The following is a 24,788-nucleotide window of genomic DNA, read 5'->3' as shown; positions in this document are numbered from 1 at the left end:
GCAATTCACATAAATGACGAAAAACACACACGAGGTAGGTAAAAAGTCAGAACATGGAATTACAAAATTTATATAAAACTACACTACAACTACTATAAACTATACAACTACAACTACTATATATTATACAACTACTATACTACACTACAACTACTATACTAGATAAAAAATAAATAGAATAAAGTAGAATTTTTAACTGTAAGGCAAGATATTGCTATTAATGTGCAAATTAAATGTAAATGTATTAATGTGCAAATTAAATGTAAATACTCACACAAAAAAAAACAAAAGTAAAACAGCCTTCCTGTTTTATCGAGGTGAAATCAATATGCTAGCATTAATAAATGGTGTAGTTAAAATGAGTCTAGTTTTGTGCATTCTTTGTTGATATGTTAGTAAAGGGTTTATTAACAAAACAGGCAAAGGGAGTACTTTGTCATGAACAGAATGTAATTACAGCATTTATAACTAAATTAGTTAATAGTTTAGTAAACATGAATACATTTATTTGTGCCTTAGTGAAGTGTTAGTTCATGCATTAACTAACATTAGTTAAGGCAATCATATTATGGTGACCATGACCATAGGTGTTACCATGGATTATAATTCTTTTAATAACAGTGATGGTAATTTTTTACTCCCTTCTAGCTCATAGTTAGTAGTTTTTTTTTTTAGTGAAGCCCAATGAAAAGGATGGAAATGTAATTTCTTTAGACCTCATATATAATTATTCTGTAGACTTGATATATAACTCTTTAGATGTCATATATAATTACTCTGTATACTTGTGATTTCAGTACGCTTTAAGATTTGCCCTGTGAACAGCAAGTTTCTTTCATAAAAATATCCATAACCATTGTTCCATGACATCTGAGTGTTTTTGACAGCAGAACAATTTCTTCTCTAAACCACTAGAACCTTTACTGTGCAGAACTAGCATCTTAACTTTTGGGTTTTTCTCTTAAACTTTTGAATGAGGCCTCCCTTGATCCTAGTTTTTCCTCATTCTCCCTCTGTCTGTGTGTGTCTCTGTGTGTGTGTGTAGTCGCGTGCCTTTCTGGCAGAGCATTACCATGAACACAACATGGAGCTGCTGCGTCTGCTGAACCGTCTGGGCCAATCATTGCCATCCTGGCTCCGTCATGAACTTCAGAGCACCAGCTGGAGCTGAGGCCACAATCAGGGTGGACAAACCATAGACAAGCCAGGACTGCGGTCTGTGGCTGAGCTGGAATATGGCTCTGGACTAGACTGGACCACCCTCAACAGGACCACACTACAAAATTATAGCTGTTATCATCAATGCTGCCATACCTTTCCAATTAGAAGGTACGGCAATCCCGGTGGTAAAAGGTACAATGTCAGACTTGCTTTTCTGAAAGTGTAGGTCAGCAGAGGGTGGGGCAACTTCCTCCTTTCCCCCAGTGGCCAGTCCCTACAGAAGAGGAGGATCTCAATGGACACTCCCTCCTCCTAGGATTTGACATTGTTGTAAACCTCATGGGGCTACCCTTGGGTGGGTGGGTGGGTGTGGACGGTGGGGGGCAAACTAACAGCCCCACTCATCCTTCAGTACACACATCATCTTCATCCTGGATCCAGAGGACTGGATGAGAAGCAGGTTTGGGACATTAACAAAGAGTTGGAGCGCCTTAATGTTGGGGTAACTCCTACGTTTAGGCAACTGACCTCACAGGATATCCTGTGGATGTGGAACACATGACTGAAAACAGGACTCGTGCACAAACGCAGAAACAAACAGTTCTCCAGAACAATGATTGTAAAACATACATTTTAAAATGTTGTATATTTTGGGTGGCAGGTGAAGGTGGGAAATGTAACAGAATAGACAGCAGACTAAACCAGACAGTATAGCGCAGTGTTTCTGTCCGGAGACTCCGTTTCTCCCTCCTCCTCCTCCTCCTCCTCCTCCATCTCTAGTTTTCTCGTTTATAGATACATGGCTACTTGGAGGTACAGCTAACGGTCTAACAGTGCTGCATTCTCTTTTTATGCCTTTTTGCCTCACAGTTTTACTTTCTGTTGATTAGTAGTGTCAAATTGGTTACATTTGATATAGCTGACATCAATGACAGGTCCATCTCTCAGTGGTTAACTGCTTCATTCCCTCAGAAAAGGGGGTAGGCAGAGGAAAAAAGCCTGCTAAATGTCAAATAACTAAAAGAGAAACCGACACACATCCATACACACTTTATCCCACACTCTCCCTCAGCCTTAATGAAGGTAACCCAGCTAGAAGAGTGTCAAAGAGGAAGCGACAAGATGAGAATGAATAGAACCATTACGGAGAGGAATAATCAGAAACTGCTGTCTATTGTTTTCTGTTTATTTTGTATAAACCTAGAAAAGGCCAATACTGTATCATCTCTAATAAACACATAGAGAGGTTGGAAATAATGGCTGCTTTGTCTTATTTACCTGCATTACACTTAGTTTTCTTTTCTATCAGTTCATGTTATGCCATGCTCTGCGTTTGGTTCAACCCTGTTACCAATATTGGGGAACCGGAATGAGTATCATTTAAGACCTTGTCTCAAATAAATTCATCATCATTGACTAAAATAAAGTCCTATTTACATGCATACTCATGGAATTTCTGATTAGATTTAAATTAAATGAGGAAAAGCAACTTGTAACACAATTTGTCCATCATAACAGACGCATATCCTTTTTTCCTTTTCAGTATTAATTCCTAGCCGTTTGCGCACATATATTTTTGTATGGAACCATTTAAACTATTAAAGTTACAATACCTAAAACATAACTGAGTCAAAAACATTATTTAAGATTATTTTTATAAGAACTGTAAAGTAACAGGGTTGAAAACTGGGTAAGAGGGTTGCGCACAGTAACAGGGTTGAGCAAGTAGTTTACTTTTGCTTGTCATTGTCATCATGCTTGTCTCCTCTTTTCAGCAGTGGTCAGTGTTGGTGCAGAACTCTGCAAACTGTATTGAATTTAACATTTGCAAATATTTATAGAGATCTGATACTAATTGGCATATTAAAGACCAATAAAACTGTAAATAATGCCATAGATTCTAATGTTCACTACTCTTTAAAGGGGCACTCCTTGATTTGTTTTAGGAGCTATAGCGCCCCCAGAATTCTAACTTTTAGCCGCACTTTGGTACTGCACCTTGCATGCCAGTGCATGCTTCTGTAGGGAGGGGTAGTCTCTCGATTGCCAAACCAAAACAATATTTTGAGCCTCAAACACTGGTACTGGTCCTGTTACTGGTACTAATTCTTGACACAAATCAAGGCATGCCCCTTGTCACAGCCCGGCTCAAACACTGCGACAAGGAGGGAGACAACACGAGCTGGCGGCCTAGAAAAGTAATTTATTTACAAGAAAACCCCTCCTCCATCACCATCAAAACTATACATTGGAAGCTGTAAGCACTTTCACTTACCTTGGGTCCACCATCACCAACAACCTGTCACTCGACGCTGAACTCAGCAGCCGCATCGGAAAAGCAGCCTCTGCTTTTGGGAAGCTCACAGCTAGAGTATGGGATAATGGCAAACGCACAGCCTACACGAAGGTACAGGTGTACAGAGCCTGTGTCATCAGCACACTCCTGTATGGCAGTGAAGCTTGGACCCCATACTCACATCAAGAGCCGAGGCTTAACAGCTTCCACCTGCGCTGCCTGAGGCGCATACTGGGCATCACCTGGAGGGACAGGATCACACATACAGCAGTCCTGGAGAGAGCACAGCTTCCCAGCATGTACTCTCTTCTGAGGCAGCGACGTCTCCGCTGGCTGGGCCATGTCTGGCGGATGGACGACGGACGAATCCCGAAGGACATTCTCTACGCGGAACTGTCATCTGGCAAGAGGCTAACTGGCCGCCCACAGCTACGCTATAAGGATGTCTGCAAGCAAGAACTCAAGTCCTTCAACATCAACCCTGTCACCTGTGAAGGTGCCGCTCAGGACCATCTTCAATGGCAGCAGGTACTCCACAGTAGGCTGCTGACATACAAAACCACCTTGGCTCAACACCGAGAAGCAAAGAGAACGAAGAGGAAACAACAACAACAGGACACCACCACATCATCAACATCGGGGCCGGGCTACACGTGTAACATCTGCGACCGAGTCTGCCTTGCATGGATTGGACTTCACAGTCACAGCAGACGCTGTGCTAAAACCTAACTCCCAGGCACAAGAAATCTTCCGAGACTGCGATGCCATGTGGAGAAGAGAACACAAAAATAAACTGCATGCTGTCGCCATGCCTGCCGTGGGAGAGGGGATCTCCCCAGAGAGAGAGACAGACTGCAGGATGAGGGAGGTATCTATAGGGCAGAGCACACCAGGCCCAGGTGTAGCTCATGCAGCTGACAACCCCCCCCCCATAAACAAGGGGTTCCCCTCGGGAATCCCAGCAGACACCATGACAACAGTCCTATTCAAAATACTACAATGCCAATAATTTTTACCAGTAATACACAACTATAACTTTACCCAATACTAACTCTAAATGGGTCTACTCAACCATCCTTTTACAGTTTACCTTTTACCAAATTCTTCCTTTGTTTTACAACCGTTTTACATTCTTCATACCATACTCACCAGTTCTGAAAAGGCCCCCAATCAGCCAGCCAATCTGCACCCAGCCACCCCGGCGCACTTCGCCAAGTTGACTGTCAGGTTTGCGTCGCGCAGTCGATCAAACAGCTTCCTGATGCGGTGAGCATGTTCCTCCCATGTATCGCTGTAGATCACTACGTCATCAAGGTACACAGCACAGCCGTCCAGCCCAGATACGACCATATTCATTAGACGCTGAAAGGTCGCCAGTGCATTCCGCAACCCAAAACTCATCACAGAATAGGAGAACAGACCAGAAGGTCCAGATTGTCCTTTGAGTAAATCAACTTACTGACAAAGTGAGCTGAGGCCACCTGATCCACACAATCTTCTATGCGTGGTTCTATGCGTTGATGAGCGTCTGGTTTAGTTACCCCATTTACCTTAAGGTAATCTGTACAAAACCTAGGACTTTTATCCGCTTTATCCACAAGCAAACAGGGAGAGGCCCAGCTGGAAGATGAAGGTTCAGCAATGTTATTGTCGAGCATATATTCTATCTCTTTTTCCATTACCTTACGTTTTTCCTCTGACACTGTAAAAACGCTGGCGGATTGGCTGCGCATCACCCACGTCAATGTCATGCTCTATCAAATGTGTACGAGTTGGAACATCATTAAATAAGCACAGATAGTCGTTAATAAGAGCAGACAACTCAGCGCACCGCTCCTTGGACAAGTGCCCAGACTCCAAGTTACACAGCGTTTCAGAGTTCTTTAACCGGCCCCGCAACAGGCTGTCATCAGGCGAAACCACCCCATCATCCTCATGTACAGACAAATTAGCAGACAAATGCCTTCCCACAGTATCTGCTACTAACACAGGTTTAACAGTCTGCTGTTGCACACTCCCCCCATTTGCACAAGACTGTGACCCACGAGTGTAGCAGGGTTTCAACAGGTTAACATGGCAAAGTTGAGTTTCTCTTCTACACTTTGGTGTCGACAACAAAGAGTTCTGCTCAGAAACCTGTCGAACTGTGAACGGACCATGGAATTTAGCCTGAAACGGGGAACCGACAAGTGGCAATGAAGCAAGAACCTGGTCACCTGGACTGAACTGGTGAATCTCAGCTTTACGGTCATAAAGATACTTCATTTTTGTCTGTGCGGCGGCTAAACGTTCTTTAGCCCTCTCCCCAGCCACGTACAGTCGATGCCGGAACCCATTAACATAATCGATCAGATTCTGAGGAGGTTCAGGCTGTGACACCGGATCATGCAGCAAAGTTAGCGGCCCATGCACTGTATGCCCAAACACAAGATCATTGGGACTAAACCCGGTGCTTTCCTGCACAACCTCTCTGGCAGCTAACAACAACCACGGCAGCCCCTCTTCCCAATCCTGATTAAGCTCAACGCAATATCCCCGCAACAGAGACTTACATTTTCTGCCTACATAAACAAATGCTGAGTTCTTTGTTCGCATCAAAGTATTGCTATAATGTTGTTGATGTTACAGGGACTATACAGTTGGCACTCTATTTTGAAAACTTGAATGCATAATGAATGTTTACAGGTGAATCATAAAATATGTACTGTTGTTCCCTTTTTCCTATATTCAAAATTGACAGAGAGGTGAACTGTTACATCCTGATGGCTTGCACATTTAAGCATTTATTTACCTTTTAATTTTTTTATTTTAACAAGATATTGTGATATATCGCAGTGTTTGTAGTGTCATGATATATCACAATAAATTGAATCATGACACATGTATCGTGTCATTAACTTTGATCAACTCAGATGTCAGATCCAGTTTCCTCCAGCTAAGACCCATATGCAAAGTCAAGTCCTTCCTCTCTTTTCACAACCAATAAATCGATTATTGTAACTCTTTGTAAACTGGCATCAGTCAGTCTTCCCTGTCCTGCCTGCTGCTGGCCCAAATTGCTGCCACAAGGCTTCTCACTGGCACCAAGAAGAGAGACCACATTTCCCCTGTTCTGGCATCCCTTCATCGGCTTCCTGTTCACCAAAGAATTGATTTTAAGGTTTTATTAATTGTTTTTAAGGCCCTTAATGGTCTCACCCTATCTTATATCTCCAATCACCTACACCCCCATGTTTCCTGCAGATCTCTCAGGTCTACTGACCTAAAGCTTTTCGCTGTCCCACGGTCAGGGGTGGGTAGTAACGCATTACAAGTAACGCACATGAGTAAAAAAGTAGTTTTTTTTAAGGAATAAGTACTTTTAGTTCCTTTTTTTAAACTGTGCTTCTACTCTTTACTCAAGTATATTTTTGAGCCAGTAATCTACTTTTTACTTCACTACATTTGCCATTCATACCCAGAACAAGAGGCAGCTTCCAACAAATGGGTATCCCCAAATGAAAAATGTGAATGGAGAGAAGTTTTCATTCTCTAGTTGATTGACTGAGGTCTTGGTACAGGGAGTAATACTACAGAACAGAAAATCTGAGTTTTAATTAATTGTATTGTATTCGGTATCTACTGCATTTTGGGGCTGTAATAGGTTTGGTTACTTTGATAATGTCTGTAAATACTAGAGTTAAACAGACTTATATTCTGTTTTACAAAGGGCTAAGAAAGTTTTATCAAGTGCTGTTTTTTCATTATTTTGCACTTGCACCCTAAAAAATATTAAAATGGAAAGTAACTTGTACTTTGAGTAATTTATTAACCAGGTACTTTTTTACTTTTACTTGAGTAGGTTTCTCAAATGATAATTTTCACTTTTACTTGAGTCATTTGTTATGGGAGTAATTGTACTTTTACTTGAGTATAGATTTTCAGTACTCTACCCACCACTGCCCACGGTCCAGGGTCTGTTGTAACCCTCGACTGTGGAACACTCTACCCCCATTGGCATCTTTAAGTTGCACCTTAAAACCCACCTCTTTTCTGTAGCCTTTGATTCTGTATGATTTACGTTTTTTTTGTCATGTCTTTGTGTGTTGTATATACTTGTACAGCACCTTGGTGAACACTTGTTGTTTTTAAGTGTGCTCTATAAATAAAGTGATGCAGCAGTCTCTAACTTGCTCCTCACCTGACTGTGGACATTGCCCTAATGAAATAGATGTAGCTACTACGCTGTTATGAAGGAGAAGAGGCTGGGCAGCAGGAACCGGATGAGCAAATCAATGAGGTGAAGTTGTGAATGGATGTGTATAGGCTATTTTGTTTTATGGAGGGTAAGTTTAGTGTGACTTAAGCCACTGGTTCCCAACCTGGGGGTCCCGACCCCCACTAGGGGTCGCCAAAGCTTCACGGGGGGTCGCAAGGCCTTCTTGGTTTTAAGGGGTGTAAGAAAACTTAAAAAATATATATATATACAGTATATCTCAGCATTTCATTAATTTCTGTGAAGAAAAGAACTAAATGTAGTTATTTTTAAAGTTTAGATGTTTTTTTAAGATATAAATGAGGATAAGGGCGCGGTGAAGACATGAACACAAGCTATATTCACTCTCTGCTAAACAGCCTCGTCCTGCATTAGAAAAGTACAGTTAAAACAACCAAAGAGCTAATAGAACAACAGCCGAGCGTCAGGGAGAAGAACACTGAATTTGTCCGAAATAAGCATAAGTATTCTATGATAGTTAAAAATAAATAATACAGAGAATTGTATAAAACGTTCCTAAAAATATCAGGAAAACGAATCTCTGATACAATATTCACATAATCTGCTCAATATTCATCCAAATTGCTCGTTTTACACAAACTTCCTGCAGTTATTGCGTTCACTAGTTGGGTTAATTGTACAGTTATCAGTTGTTCTGTGCTGTTGTTGTTATGCATTGAATATAATATGAAATATCCATAAAATATGTCACATCGTCAGGGGTCGTCTTATTTACTCAGTGATAGAATAGGGGTCCCTTAAGGAAAAAGTTTGGGAAGCACTGACTTAAGCAACGTCTAGGCCATTAGAGTATGAGAGTTGGTTGGGTGGCTGGTGAAGCAACTCGCACTCAGACCAGTCCGTTCACTGTGTCCATTATTTTTTATGGTCTGTAGCACAAACAATTCCGGACCACAGACTATGTGAATATGTACAGTGTATATATATATATATATATATGTATACACATTGATTATTATTAGTAGTAGTAGTAGTATTCGCATTCATTTGCATTATTTGCACTGTCTCTATAGTTTTATAGTATGTACATTACCTTTATCTTATTACCTCTTCTTTTGGTACCTTCTCTTCTTTTGGAGCTGGTACCTTGGTGAGCTGCCAAGGTCTTGAGGGAACACTGAGGGTGATTAAAAAGTTCAGTATTTTTTTTGATAATTATCAAGGTTCAGCCGGCACTGCTTCAACTGACACCACTTTCGTTCCAATCACACAAACATCCAGGGACAATTTTACAAAAGTACGTTTTGCAAATTAGGCAAATTAAAATAAACATTTACATACGCAAATGAATGGTTAAGGCCTGAAGGAATCAGGGGATATACAGTGACTTCGGACAGTATACAGACCCCTTCACTTTTTCCACACTTTGTTGTATTGTAGACTAAACATGGCGCTATTTGCTTGGATTTGCTTGTTAAGGGTCTGGACCTCAGAGACAATAAAGTGTAGACATACCAAACGTGGAAATAAAAGTATATGCATTTTGTGTTAGAAATTTTTAACCGTGCAGTGGAATTTCAAAAACGTCCAGTGGAAAGTATTTAGACCCCTTCACTTTTTCCACAAAACGCATATACTCATAACAAAATTGGTACAAGGATAGCAGTTGCACATAGGTGCCAAGTTTCAAGAAGACTAGGCTAACAAAAGAGTGTTTAGCAGCTGCTGTAATTTAATTGGCTGAAGGCAGGCATGTTTTTTCATTGATCTACCTGACCTCATAGATCCTGTTACAACTTTTGTCCAAGACACACCATTCCAAATTTGAACATTATTGGGCAAATGGTTTGAGTTATTTGCATTTTTCTGCGGTGCCACCTATTGGCCAAATGTCCCAATTTGATTACTGTGGGTCCTACGGTTAACTGAGTTCCAGTTAACAATTCTAATAGGGTTTATATGATTATATTAATATGATAACGCATATAAAACACACAAATAGCCATTTGTAAATGGTGTAAACACTCAGTGATATCTGAATATGTTAACTTGAATTTTAATAGGTTTGATTTGTACATTTGTAACATTAATGTGTGCAACAAACCATACAGTTAGCCCCAAATTGGCCAACTCAAAAGATAGTTTTTCTTGGTATACATACATGAAATAATTCACAATCTACACTTTGAAGTACATGAAGTTTACAGTACAGTCAATTTTCTAAACTGAGACGCAGTCTCAAATTAAGCCACTAGATTACATACTCTTGTGTTTGCTGCCCAGTGTGTTTATAATACACGCTTGTGTTCACCAAGACGTGATCCTCATTTCCAAGGTTTCTTTACGAAAAGTTCATGCCATGAGTGGTTGAGGTCATCCAAACAAAATAAAAGCTTAAAACAAAAAACAAAATTCCAGCCACAATATGGGCTCACCAGCTAACCTCAAAAGGCAAGAGAGAAGTATGTGCAGGAGAGGGGAATGGTGCTGCTTTGCAGGGGAACTGAGACAATGCTTTTAAAGAACAATTGGGGAAACAACTATGTACTGTTCATTTTACTCTGACCCATTACCCAAACTTATTTAAGCACAAACAAAACAAATTTTTCAGTACCCCTCTACTGTCACTGCAAACCAGTCAAAAGTTCTATCTGTAAGGTTCCTTAAACCGACTACAAGGGTTGATCTCAGACTCCAATTTCAAAGACGGGTCACAATCTAAGCAAAAAGACACCCCTAAATTGTATTTTACACAATTTCTACTTTGATTTTCAAAAAAAAAAAAAATCTTTTGCCATTTGTGGCCAATTATACCTGCATTATGTAGCTTCTGTTGACATCATGTAAAACCCACAGAACTTGAATGGACAGAACGGTCTTTCCACTGCTTGCCGCGGTAATTTGCCTAGTACGGCATAAAATGGTGATTATGGAATTTTAAGGGTTAATTGCTATAGTGACAACGCAAGTCTGAGCAGTAAAGCCGTAAAGTCTGTCACACTTGCTTGAGAACTGTTCCGATGTGTCTATTACACAAGTGCTTAGCAAACTATCCAAACTCACCTGAAAGCTGACGTTAGTGACAAGGTTAATGTAGTATCAAAAATTGTACTCTGGTCAACATTAGCATATTAGCAATCTATGGCAGCAAGGTGACGGAGAAGGTCCTTTGGTCTTTGCTGCAAAACCTCTAGCCTCAGCGACTTGCCATAAGTTGGTTTATACGGAAGCTAGCCCAATGGTAAAAAATGGCTGCCGCTTCACCAACCTAGAACGTTGATTTGAATGGGAATGACTATTCTATCCATTCAAGTTCTGAGGTAAAACCTAACCATGAACAACATAATCATTAACAACGTGCTTTACTGACAGATTCTTTTGAGCAACAGATGTGAACAAATGTTTAAACAGTGGAGCTGAGTTAATGTTAATGGAAATCAGACCTAAAGATTAATGTTCTCTCTGGAAACTCTTAAAGAAATGATTACTCTGCAGACAGCAGAGCCATGGGTTGCATCACCACTGCTGCATTTCTGGTGAAAAAGGAATTAGGAGAATTTCTCTCAATGGTTGCTCAGGCACAGCGGGTTGGAAAGAAATATCCCTTCACAAACATGATCGATCTCCATGTTAGGCCCTCTGCTAAGCAGAAAAGGCAAGCACTAAAAGGCTATATTGTCATGTTACAAAACAATGGAAAGCAGTTTAAAATCAGTGTCCTTTGACTAATGCTATCTGAACACTACCTTTCCCTTCTCTTGAGACTCCATCCTTTTCATGGTGATTCAAGAACTGACCAGACCCAACTGAATTGATCTGGACTACAATTTTGGACAGAGGACCACCAACCTATTGGCAAAAAAAATAAATTGGAGAATTATGATTTTTCAGATGTTATATATTGCACTAGATTGAAGAAGGAAAGAGCAAGAGTGAATGAAATGAATACTTATTGATTTGATAACTCAACTTTCAAGTTCCTTACCCATATGACAATGGGAGCCTTCACAGAGCGGAGTGTGATCACTGATTACCAACACCATCTCACTGAAAATTGGGGGGGGAATATAATTTTCTCTGAAGGAAAATGGAGTTGGTTTATTTTGATGACTTGCATAACCTACAATGAGTCAGTCATGGCTTCAATTAAGGACAATCATGACTCAACATTGCAGAGTTCCACAGAGATACCTTTTTAGTAGCATATGTTCTTAAAATAAATTCATTCTACCAAGAGAATTTGAGTGTAGCATTGCATGTACAACTTCACACAAACTTTTACTGTGCTGCAAATTTTTTCAATTTGGAAACACAATGAGATCCATTTTAGAAACATGTACAGTCAATTCTATTTCACCTTGATCAAACAAACTCTTCTTAGCTGTAAACTGCCAACTGCTTGCCCATAGTTTGATGAGTGAGCAGCTGAAACTGCTTTTATATGAGTGGCTTACAAACCCCTTAATTTAATAATGAGCGAAAACGCAATGCTAACCAGGTCACTTAATGCTGTGCAAAATCCTGGTGACTTTTTGGGCTCAGTGGTTAAGCTGTAGACAGCAGCAAGTAATTAAACACTGTTGTCGGCCATGCAAGCCCAAATCCCACGAGAGGTGGTTACTGTATGCATTATAGTGAGATGGCATGTGGAAGGGACATAGAACACTGTCAAAGCATACAGAGATACTCCTGACTCATCTCACAAGACAGTACAGGACATGGGGGGGGAGGGGGAATCAATGAGACCTTGAAAGCAAAAACAAACTTAAACAAAATGACACATTTAGCGTCCCCTTATTTCTTGCTGCGCAGGCGTTTGGACTGCCGTGGGAGGTCTGAGCTCTTCCTGGTGCGTTTGAGTGAAGAACTGCCCTCGCCCTCCGGCTCTCTGGCTAGGGAGGCTGCAGCCACGGCAACATTGCCAGTTACCAATGCTGTACTGGATGGGCTGGCGACAGCGGAAGACACAACAGCAGTATTGGTGGATGTGGAGGGAACGGCTGTGCTGGGCCTGGATCCCCCAACGGTGGCGGCGCTACTGTCCATCAGTTCGCGGAGCTTGTGTTCCAGCTCGGCGAGGCGGGCGTTCTGTTCGCCGATCACCTGCGTCTGCTCCAGCAGCTTCTGCTCCTGGTCCTGCAGCTGCTTCTGCTGCTCCAGTTGCTTGACGCGAACTTCCTGCATTTCCCGCCGCAGAGCGGTCATAGAGGCCCCATTCACCTTCACCTGCTGCTGCACCTTGGTCATCTCAGAACGTGACGGCGTGTTCTTGGCCAGCAGGGACATAGTGGTTAGGGAGGTAGATGGACCTGCCACTGAGGGAGACAGGAGAGAGGATTATATCACTCATGGTAAATGGTAATGGACTGCATTTATATAGCGCTTTTACAAGTGCTTTACAACGTGCCTACATTCACCCATTCACACACACATTCATACGCCGATGGCGGCAGGCTGCCACGCAGGGTGCTGGCGCAACCATCCGGAGCCATTTGCATAATTGACACCCCAATAATGCCATATAAGGTTAGGCGTCCGGCCCATATGTTGGGAAACTTCATTCATAAAAATGACACGGAAGACTAAGGAGAAGTCTACCAGCTCTGAGATTGAAGTCCTACTATTAGAAATAAGTTTTGTCTTTGTATTGAGCGCACTAATAGGCTACTATGTAACCCACATGGATACTTATGAGATTTTATGCGGCTCTGGTAAAATAAATAACGCACTACCTCCTTTTGAAAAAGCCATCAGTGCTCCCTTGCTATTTTTCCTGTTGCTGTAACCACTGTACTGGTTAATCTCAACATGATTATACATTACTTTACAGTGTCATTTATATATTCAAACTCAAAATTTCTTCAAAGTGACAGAGATACAATCCAATAGTCAACAACAAAGGTTTTTTTTGCTTTGGAGAACGGCAGGTTGATTGTACGTGACTCATACGACAGGTCTGGACCACTCGTACATTTTGTTCGCACCTGAGTGAAAATTGTAAAAACCATGAGAAAATTGGTGAATGCGGCAAGTTCTCTTAAATCGCTCATACGAGTGATTTAAGAACGAATCTGTTCGTACGAGTGGTTCTTGCATGAGGCCCAATGTGTGTGCAAAAAACAGCCTGAAAAGTGTGCATGCCACTCTTCACGCATATTGTCGTATTTCTGAAAACAACTCTTATGAGACAGTGAGAAATGGCAACTTCGAAGGCAAAGTAGTGAAATATGGCAAAAATACCTTTACACTTACAGTTAATTTCCAGTCCTACTCATTTCCAGTCCTACTAATAACACACAGTGTTGTAAAAACGTCTGCAACTAAATTGTGTCTTTAGTTCGAATGTCTGTAGATCAAAAGCATCTTCATTATAGGCTCTTATGGTGTGAATTAGTCTCAAGTGCATTACAGTCCATATAATTGTGGCAAATCCAAGCTGTTTAGCAATTGGACTGGATGTCACAATGTAATAAAATGATGATGCGTTATGGTTTTGTGGTGCACGGGGCATGGCACCAGCAACAGTTTTATTTTTATTAATGAGGCCCTGGTCTTGGCTTTGTTGGAACAAATTTGAAAGAAAAATGTTCAAAAAATCAGAATCCCGCGTGATGGATTTTTTACAGGTGTGGTCATTTAGCCCAAATTAAGCAAAATGGATGAATTATTTATATTATATACTTATATCACCTCCATACCTTGGTATAATTTAATTTTCATTATGATAGAGTACTGTTGCAAGTTGCATTATTTTCAAGAAAAAATATTTTCAGCAATTCATGTGACTAAATAAATCAATGGATTAGCCTTATTCAAAACAACCACATCAGAGATCTTAGAATTGCAGACAACACTTAAAAAAACAAAACCAAACCCTAGATACCCCAAACACCTGCCCCCCCACTATAATCCAAAGTTAGGTGCCAGTGCTCACATCGTCTATGTTTGGCCAGTCCACAGAAATAAGATAACTACACCACCAAACAATGGAAGGCACATCACCAATAGCTGTTTTTAAAGTGTTTAAAGTATTTTAGGGTGGAGTATTCCTTAAATCATCCTAGCTTTGACCAAACCTTGCTTTTGACCTAGCCCAGCCAAAATCTTGTCCATTACCTGGGGCAGAGCCAATGAGGCGGCCAGACAGGTCAGCTCCAGGCAGCCTTTTCTTCAGGATGGGGACGATCTTCTCATCAAAGTATTCCATGGCCATGGAGGAGATGTCCCTCAACTCCTGCAGAACCTCATGAGCTCGCTGGGGGGCGCGAGTAGAGTTCACATAGCGCAGCACACGGTAAATTTCATCTATCACCTAATGACGCACAGAAGGACATGATCAGGACATCACAAACAAGGCAGAAAACCAGACAACACCAAGTAGAAAATATAGTGGCCATGAAAAGGGTTCAAGCCTTTATTGACTGGTAATTACAGGGTTCCTACACATTTTCAATTAAAAAATTCCATACTTTTTCCAGACCTTGATTTGTTTTGAAGATTTTGTTTGGTGTTCAATATGATTCACGCAGATAGACATCTTGCCCCTGCTAACTAGGTCATATCACTGTATAGATGAAGATTGTTCTTCACAGCGACAAATATCACAATATGTGAGATGATTGGCAGGGTTCCTACACGGTTTCCATTTTAAAATTCCATATTTTTCCCAGATTCTATGTTCTTGACTGGATTTGATTTTGGTGGGTATTTGATATAATGCATGCTGACAGCGGCTGGGTAATAAGAGCGTCCCTCTATCTGAACATTATTCTTCACATCAACAAAAACTGTGGACTCAAAGTGGCTCTACAACAACATAAAAGCTAGAATTATGTGTGTATCGGACCTGAACCACAACATTTTCCATACTTTTCCAGACATTTTTTTCAAATTTCCAAACTATTCAAGACCTGGAAATGATCAAATTCATTTTTAATACTTTTCCAGACTTTCCAGACCTGCGACCCCCCTCAGACAGACAATCAGGAAGTGTTGTGACGATTGGACAAATAGTGTATGAGTTATAATCAGAATTGTTTTAGACCATGCCAGTGGCATCATGCCCATAGACCCTGGGGCACGTGGACCCCCAAAGCTGCAGGGAATTCTTTTCTTTTCCCCTCTGAGTTGGACCTTTTGAAAATATTTTTTAGGCTACGAATGAACTATTTTAACCCTGAGTGTGACATATCAAATATATGAATTACAATTTTATAATTGAGTTCTTAATAACGTTGGCATGGTTTGTGAATTATTTTCCCCTGCTAGTGCGCCCCTTCTACTCCCCTAGTGCTTCCCCATTACCAAACCTGGCAAGGCCTCCACGGCCACGCAAGGTTTGTGTGTGCGTGACAGCACGCAACCTCCATCTCCTGAGGTTTGGTAATGCAATGTAAACACAATGCAGAATGACTCAATTTTCATTAAATAATGGATCAAATTTAGTTTTTTTTCACTCTCAGAGTGATCATACGGCGTCAGAAGACTTGGATTATGCTTCACGAGTTGTATGTAACAACGCATTATGTAATAACACCACATTATGTAATAACACGGCAAAATGTAATACATTTTCACTTCATTATGTAATAACACACATTTTGTAATACACAGCTTGAACGCAATATGTAATAAATTTCCCTGCATTTTGAATACAGTGACACTTAATGTAGTTTTGACCAATGAAAGTTGCTACTAATCTACTGAACTAATAGTATCTTTTTAAAATGAATTTTGAGTCCGTATGATTCATGCTAGAATGCATAAAATAAACATTGTTGTTATAATGTTATAACGATTTTTATGAATGAAGACATCCATTTTGGTTGGTTATTACATAATGCACCATATTATTATATTTTCATCAAAAAAAAAAGTACAACTCCCATATTTTGTAATAACCACCGCAATATGTAATAATTTATTACAAAATGCGGGGAAACTTATTACATATTGCGTTCAGGCTGTATAAAATGCGGCAGAGTATTACAAAATGCGGGTGTTATTACATAATGAAGTGAAAATTTATTACATTTTGTCGAGTTATTATATAATGCGGTGTTATTACATAATGCGTTGTTACATGGTGTAATAAAAGACTGTGCTTCTCTCGCTAGCTCTTCTTGTCAAAATCAGCATATCAGCAAACCTAGTTTTCCACTGCTTTGGTCCTTGCTGTAAAACCTCTCACCTCCCTATAGGGAAACTAGCCCAATGGTACACATAAAAATGGCCACCGCTCCGGCCATCCAAGGCCGTTGATTTGAATGGGAAAGACCGTTCTATCCATTCAAGTTCTGTGGGTGTGATGGTACATGTATTCATTTTGAACCTTTTGGTATAGGATTTACAGTTCGGCACGCCCTACCAATCGAACAAACTATCCGAGACGACTTTGGCAAAGCACCGCATGTTGTCATCTCAACCAGTACGGTCTAGCCTCAGGCCGAGTTCAAACAGTCCTGCTGTAAGTCACATGCATCCCACTACACACCCTATGCATCCAGACAAGAAGCGTATTTCTATGTGTTGTGCAGCAGCATCCCTGAGTAAAAACACACTACATGGACAAGAAATACCACGTGGAAATAGGCTGTATTGTGCGCCAACAGCTGAGGCAACGAGATCCCAAGCCTCATTGTCTTTGTAGGAATAATACTTGCGGCTGACTGTATTTTTCCACTTCAGGAATTAACTTACATTGTCCATCTTCACTTTCTGCACAGACCTGCTTGCATCAAAGCAGTCCCGTGTATTTGTGCAGGATTTTTCTCAGCCAGTGTCGTGATTAGCCAATCTTTGGGCAAGCCTACGGGACCTATATGTGTCTATCCCTCTCTCTCTTTTTTAAATAAATGAAAAGCAACATTATCTTTTGCATTTCTTTTTTTTTTTGCTGTAGCGATAAACTTACCAAACCGTGACCACAAATCGAGTTTTGTGTACCGTTAGACCCCTACCAATGGGAATAAATAGAAGCTGAAATCCTAAAAGGAAAGAAAATTCCAGATGTATAGATGGAAATAATTACTGGTTGATGGATAGAGCCTGACAGTGTGATGAATAGAATGACTGGTGGTGGATGGTGGAAGCAGTTAAACATAGGGGAAGGAAACACAGAGGTGGTTGTGATGTTCAGTTGTAGTCCCAAATGTTTCAACAGCGAGCAGTCTTCCTTGTTTTGTGTGCTAGCTCCTTAAAAGAGCATTACAGCCACTGTGGCATGTGCACCACTTTTGGAATGTTTGGAATTGCATTGCAACCATTTACATGTAAGAAATAGATTTTTTCCTTTCTATGTATCCCACAATTCTTTCCAAAGGTGTCCTCTACATGGGGCCAAAATTGTGGCTAGATTAAGTGGGAGTCACCAATTAGTCTCACATATACAGTAATGCCGCTTTTCCACCGCATGGTACCGGCTCGACTCGACTCGACTCGCCTTTTTTAGTTTTCCATTTTGCAAGTACCAGGTACCAGGTACCATATTACCTGGTACTTTTTTTGGTAGCACCTCCGTCGAGGTTCCAAGCGAGCTGAGGTGATACCAAAAGGTGACGTGAAAACACTGCAGACTACTGATTGGTCGGAGAGAATCGTCATCGCGACACGGGACATATATATGCTAACGTTAGCTACCAGGTTAGCTTACCCTCTTGTGCCGCCTTGAGCAACCAGAGAGCAGTCTGTTGTCTTGCTGCCTTCAGCCTCTTCTGAAATAAAATCTGTTTCCTTGCTGTGACTAACAGCCACATACCGAGAATCAAGAACACCATCCCTTCCATATCCTCCATTGTTGCTGGGTGTGTCGCGTTCCATGCGGCGTCGCTATGGCGACCAGTTGTGGGGGGGGGGGGGCACATTGAGGGGGTACTATCTGCAGTGGAAAACCAAAGTGGTACTACCAAAAGCGAGTAGAGTCAAGTCGAGGCGAGGCGAGTTGAGCCGGTACCATGCGGTGGAAAAGTGGCATAAGGCAATTCCACTGATCCACTATATGAAAGAGACTGCTGTTGGGACATTTAACACCTCATTGTTTCCTGCTCCTACTTTACTTGACGAGAGGCAGCTAAGCTAACCTTTCCAGGGATGAAGCAGCAGAGATTGGAGTCAACGTATTTCATGAAGGTCATGTTGAGCAGCGAGAGGCGTGTCTCCACAGCAGCCAGGATGTCGGCGTGACGAGCCAGCGAATGGTTTCTTCTCTCTGACTCTCGCCTAGCAACAATTCATGGTCAGCACATTGGTTAAGACAGAGAGAAAAAAAAAAAGGCAATTTACATATCATGTTACAGTGATCGTGTTGTCCTTTAACAGTCCCTGAAAAAATTGCTTTCAAGTACAGTAATTGTCCAGAGGTTGATGATTTTGGCAGCTGATATCAAAAAGTGCATTTTTGTATAGGCCTATTCAAAATTATCCATGGTCTGCACATATTTTCAATCATAATGATATTCAGGAGGAAAAAAAACATATTTTATTCCCACGTCCTGATTCAGGCAGCCATAGTGCTTGACTCAGTTGGATCAGCAATGCTCAATGCATACAAACGTCTCATAAGCTCAATGCATACAAACGTCTCATAACATATACATATATATATATATAGATATAGTCCCAATTTCCTACAGCCACAGTACATCTTACTTGAGTGTCACCCAACTACAATTCTTCTTTCTCCCATAGGTGCATACAATGCATTTTATTAAATGTTGTTACCAAGAGTGGACAAAAGAAGATGGGACTAAATGCCATTCTTTGTACAGCTTCAGCCTCCTGATCCCTTCATCACCAAGGCAGTTTGATTAACTGGATCATTTGAGACTTGACACTATTCCAGCTGAAAACACTCTATTCCATAATATTTGCTTGTTCTGACAACGCATTCATTGATTTGCCTTTTTTCACTCAGGCTTTTCTGCACAGCATCAATGGATCGTTCTATCTACAGAATCGCAAATTAAGAACATTGAACTATTTCCATGACTAAAATATCCAGCAGCAATTAATTCTTCCCCTTAAGCAATTTGTTTATATTCAACCAGGCTGTAGCTGTTCTAATCAGCCAAACCAATTCAGAGGATGGTTACTGGTGCAGGACTCTGAAGTATGCATGCATACAACTAGCCTCCAAAATTTAACAAGGGATGGTGACAAGGTTAAATGTAATTTTGCTTCAGCGTCTCCTCAAAATCTATTGTTAAGGTTATATGAGAGACAGAGTACACCATTTCTACTAGCATACCTCACTGATTCTTGGGGGTATTTAATAAATAGGGATGAGATGGTGATGTCCCCCTGTTGGTGTACTTATTATCATTGTCCTTCTTACATATGGGTCTGTGTATATAACTATTTTACTTGCTCTCCAACCACCTTGTAAAATTTGTGCAAATCACTCAATGTTCTACTCTTACTTACTGGGTATTATGTAGGCCTACATCAGGTCTGTTTTTATTTTATGTGTACAACTCACTAGTTGTACACATGTTACTAGTTGTTGTTGTTGCTAGTATATGTAAATGCTCCTTGTAATTAAACTCGATTCTGATGTGAGCTTGTTGAGAGTGTGAACACAATTTTTTTCTGAAGATTTTTCCTAAAAACCTTAAGGGGAAAAAATGCAAAAATGGATGAGAGTACAAGCCTCCCTACTCCTGATGATACTAGAGCTGCAACGATTAATCAATTAATCGATTAGTTGTCAACTATTAAATTAATCGCCAACTATTTTGATAATCGATTAATCGGTTTGAGTCATTTTTTAAGAAAAATAAGTCAATATTCTCTGATTCCAGCTTCTTAAATGTGAATATTTTCTGGTTTCTTTCCTCCTCTATGACAGTAAACTGAATATCTTTGGGTTGTGGACAAAACAAGACATTTGAGGACGTCATCTTGGGCTTTGGGAAACACTGATCGACATTTTTCACCATTTTCTGACATTTTATAGACCAAACAACTAATCGAAAATAATCGACAGATTAATCAACAATGAAAATAATCGTTAGTTGCAGCCCTAGATGATACTGACCTGGGCAGTTGGGCTTTGACTTGTCTCTGGCAGAGGCTGTGGTAACGCTCCACCCTCAAGAAGCCTTGGTTGAGGATACGTTGACAGATCATGTCCATGCGCTTGCACACCTGGAGAAACAGTACAGGGGCAAATAGGTGCACAGCAAATATTTTTCACATGTCTATGAACACAAGGATCCTTTTTTGATCAGCAAATACATATATTTCTATTTTGCCCCAGCCCCCACCGTCCCTCCGACTACAGAGCAGTACCGCTAGAGCTGGTAGGGTTTCAGTGTCTTGCTAAAGGACTCTTCAGCAGGACGGAAAACATGGGATATTTAATCTGAATGATCTGGTTGAATGATGGTGTCACTAGGCCACAGTGCCTCCCCCCATGAATGTCAATGTTTTTTGTTTTTGAGGAGTCTGATGGAAATAATTTTGCCTTCTCATCTTCAGGTTTTTGCAGAAAAGAAAATTGTAATGTCTACCACATTTGCTGCAACGGATGCAACAAACTCCATGGTGACCTTGCATGAAGCCTAATCGAAGGTACTGTATGCAAAGTGCAGCACAAAGTGAAGGGCCTGGTATACGACCTGCGAGGAAAAACACAACCAGTGTGCAGATAAAAAAAACAGCATCTAACTTAACCAAATTACATATCCCAACAAAACTTAGGAGACAGGTTTTTACAATACAGGGAAAAACAACAAACAATTCCAGAGTCGAATTTGGGAAGACAGTCGTGTTACTCATCTTTCCGCAGAACAGAATTAATGTTTTGCTTGGTCTGATAGGTCGTATTTCTGTCTTTTGTTAAGGGTGAGCTTGCCTTAGTTAGTGGGCATTTCGGCTCTAATGCTTTTGTTGACACGACGAGCCAATCAAAGCCAGTATGGTTGCACAGACATTACACACGCCGCAATATTATCTGCTGTCATTTCTATAAAGATTTCATAAGAGACGTCCCCACTGGGAAGCATCCATCTACCTAGCATTAGCTTTGTTAGCCAGAGAGCTGGTTTGTTTTTGTTCTCCTTACCGAGCGTAGCAGGCTGATTTCGTCGTAAGACAGAAAATTGAGAATCGTCTCAATTGCCACGATTGGAAGTCCTAATAGCGGATTGTTCTGGTGTGGCTGGTCCGGTGGAGGAGTGGACAGTCTCGGTGACACCGAGTCAGAATCCAGGGACCCAATACATCCATCGACTCTCTCTACGACGGCCGCCATCTTGGTTTACTGAGGAGGAGGCGGAAGTGACGTTAAGAAGGGAAGCCCTCAATTCAGGTCATCAATGAATTGCTGGACAGTTTTCAATATGATCAATACTGTATCAATAACTCGACTATTGTTAGTGTGTGCTTCAGCAACAGTTATATTCCAAATTCGCTACTGGTTGGCAGGCATTATTTATACATTGGATAATGTAGCTATACTGGAGCCAAGCATCATTAGCAGTATTTAAAAAAAAAGTCAATTATCTTAAGAAAAACAATATATATATATTTTTTTTTTACCAGACGTATCTGAAATCAAATATAAACCGGGAAAACACTTAACACAAACATTGTTCAAGCCTCAGAGCTGCGATTATTCCATAGAGACAAAACAACATCAAACATGTTTCAAACGAATGTCTGGTCTGAACCTTTACTTTGACAAGGTAGCCTACTCTGCTGCCGGACGTACTTCCGCTTTGGGCATCAGTGGTCTGGGGCACATAGCCTATGTCAGTGATTCTCAACCTTTTTCATATCAAGAACCCCTAATTTAGTCCACATTAGAGCCACGGACCCCCATTTAATGAGATTTTGTCTCTCGGACCCAAATCTGAGAATATTTTTATTATTAGATATGATTTTGTCCAGAATTCTATGACTATCTGTATTGTAGGTAGAGAGATAACAGTGAAACTATGCTCAAAATAGTCATTCTTCTACATTCTCTAATTGTGTTAACTTCTTGTCAGTTAAATAATGGTGAAGTTTAACAATTCATCAATTTGCTGGGGACCCCCTGGAACCTCCTCAAGGACCCCTGGTGGTCCCCGGATCCCACGTTGAGAACCACTGGCCTATGTGACCCGTTCTGGGTTCGAATCAGACCCTGCATTTCATTAGTCATTTAGCAGCCCTCCTTCACTTGCGCTCTGCACTATTTATAAAGTAAAAATAAAATGCGTTTTTATGAGGAATTGGTTTTTTTGGGGGGGTTTTTGTTGTTTTTTAGCACCAACCTGGTGTGCACACATTGGAATGATACAAGCACAGGACTGCCGTGCGATCCACAAAATAGTGTCTTCTTAGTATTATTATGTAGCCTAAATGTAGACTAATATTAGAATATGAAGTGTCTCTAGTAGTAATGATAGTAGTGATAATAATGCGACAGTAAACAGTAGAGTAAGAAAAATATAACATGGGTGTAATCGTATTTCATAAGAAGATGGGATGGGTTTGTACGTGTGCTTCCTGTGTTACCTGAAGGCATTTCCCACTGTCCTGGAAGAAGATGCATCCTTGCTGGTCTGCACATAACAGGTCTCCACAGTTAAACTGCACATATCCTGTGACTTTTCTACTTTCTCTTCCCATGGTTTGTCACCTAGCCCAGGAACGGAGATAGCATGTCGAGATCTTTGACTTGAACAGGCCCGTCTCCACCACGGTAAAATCATGACCCACCTACAATAGTTCCTGCAGCAGTGACCTGATGAAAATGCGCAAGAGTTTGTTTTAATCAAATGTATGCCGACATGCACCTTAAAGGAATAGTTCACCCAAAAATGAAAATTCTGTCATCATCTACTCGCCCTCATGCCAGTTGAAACACAGGTGAAGTTTGTCCATATAACACACAGGGAGGTTGCCAGCACAACTCCATAGCAGCCTTCTCCAAAACAACTGAAATCAGTGGGGACCAGTTCTTCAGAGTTCCAAAAAGACCTACAGTATATTTACACCATAATTTAGTGCAAATCTCAACTACAGCTGATTGATTTGCAGCAAATAATGGTGTATAGGTCTTTCTATTCACAGTGTGATTGTTTGGCTGTTTTTGTTTTGGAACTCTAAAGAACAGGTCCCCACTAACTTCAAATTTCACCTGTGTTTCATTTGGCATGAGGGTGAGTAGATGATGACAGAATTTTCATTTTTGGGTGAACTATTCCTTTAATGATCAAAGTGACACAACAGTGCGTACACATTGGTTTCTCCACCAGATACGTAACTGTCTGGCCATTCGTAGGCCAGCGGGTCACATATCCACCCATTCAGATCACGTAATTTTACCCTGTTACTTAACATTAATTTATTAAGGTAGCCTAACCCTCATGGTCATTTGGTCCAAGTTTGTGGCATGATTTTGAGGTTTCAAATGGGCCACGCCTACGAGGTGTATGAGGTACAAGTGCAAAACCCTATTCAATTTCTATAGGCAAAACAAAAAATTGATATTTTCTGTGGTTGCGTCTAATAATTAAAATGTGAAATGTGGTGTTGTTAACTGGCTATAACCTTTTCACGTTTGTCAAACAACTGCATGATCATTATAATTGCATTGTCTGGAAGTCACAAAATTCTAACAAGCTAGCAAACTTTTCAGAATCAGAATCAGCTTTATTGGCCAAGTATGTAGGAATTTGACTCCGGTTTTTCGTTGCTCTCAATGTACTTACACAGAATAAATATACAGCTAAAAACAAGGACAACAAGATGAACAGAGGTAAACCTAAACATTTAACTACTATGTACAAATATGCATATATATAAAAAAGTATATATATATATATGTATATATATATATATATATATATATACATTGTTGGGTGTAACAGGTTACATTATATACATGAGTTACTACACATTACATACATTATACACACATTATATACACAATCAGATATTGTACAGATGATGATGATGGGGGAGGAGGAGCAGGAGGAAATCCCTGGTCTGGGCCTTTCACTTCTGCTTTTGAAACTTTTGAAACTTTTGTGCAAACATCCGTTCAAGACAGGAGTCAAGTTAGCATTTTAGCAGAAAAAACATTTCAGTGATCTTGCTGTTGTTTGACAGCCATGAAAAGGTAAC

At 40.6% G+C, this 24,788-nt stretch overlaps 2 protein-coding genes across 6 annotated transcripts in view; one reads left to right on the top strand and one right to left on the bottom strand.

Annotated features, from left to right (window-relative positions):
• Window positions 1–2,405, top strand: part of LOC139651528 (bifunctional heparan sulfate N-deacetylase/N-sulfotransferase 2-like) — a 31,077-nt gene extending 28,672 nt beyond the window's left edge. For all 3 annotated transcript variants that reach the window (XM_071528475.1, XM_071528476.1, XM_071528474.1), the window contains one exon: window positions 1,046–2,405. In XM_071528475.1, the coding sequence (XP_071384576.1) occupies window positions 1,046–1,171 (126 nt within the window). In that variant the 3' untranslated portion in view covers window positions 1,172–2,405. The remainder of the gene's footprint in view (window positions 1–1,045) is intronic.
• A 9,207-nt stretch (window positions 2,406–11,612) lies between these two features.
• On the bottom strand, window positions 11,613–21,951 carry fbxo28 (F-box protein 28). Of its 3 annotated transcripts, none has more exons than XM_071528485.1 (6): window positions 21,736–21,924; window positions 20,707–20,816; window positions 18,752–18,890; window positions 14,790–14,985; window positions 12,585–12,988; window positions 11,613–12,551 (listed from the first exon to the last, which is right to left on the bottom strand). In XM_071528485.1, the coding sequence occupies exons 1-6, from the start codon at window positions 21,922–21,924 to the stop codon at window positions 12,468–12,470; spliced, it is 1,122 nt and encodes a 373-aa protein (XP_071384586.1). In that variant the 3' UTR covers window positions 11,613–12,467. The 3 variants fall into 3 exon arrangements, with proteins under 3 accessions (XP_071384586.1, XP_071384585.1, XP_071384587.1); XM_071528484.1 differs by having other exon boundaries at window positions 11,613–12,557; window positions 12,591–12,988; XM_071528486.1 differs by having other exon boundaries at window positions 11,613–12,988; window positions 21,736–21,951.
• Window positions 21,952–24,788: the final 2,837 nt, after the last annotated feature.

This window comes from Centroberyx affinis, unplaced genomic scaffold, assembly GCF_046629955.1.
Source record: "Centroberyx affinis isolate AG114_WGS23_722 - 3 ecotype Tasmania unplaced genomic scaffold, CSIRO-AGI_Caff_v1 ptg001679l_1, whole genome shotgun sequence".
In the NCBI taxonomy this organism is placed as follows: Eukaryota; Metazoa; Chordata; class Actinopteri; order Beryciformes; family Berycidae; genus Centroberyx; species Centroberyx affinis.
This window is presented reverse-complemented; position numbering and strand designations above follow the sequence as displayed.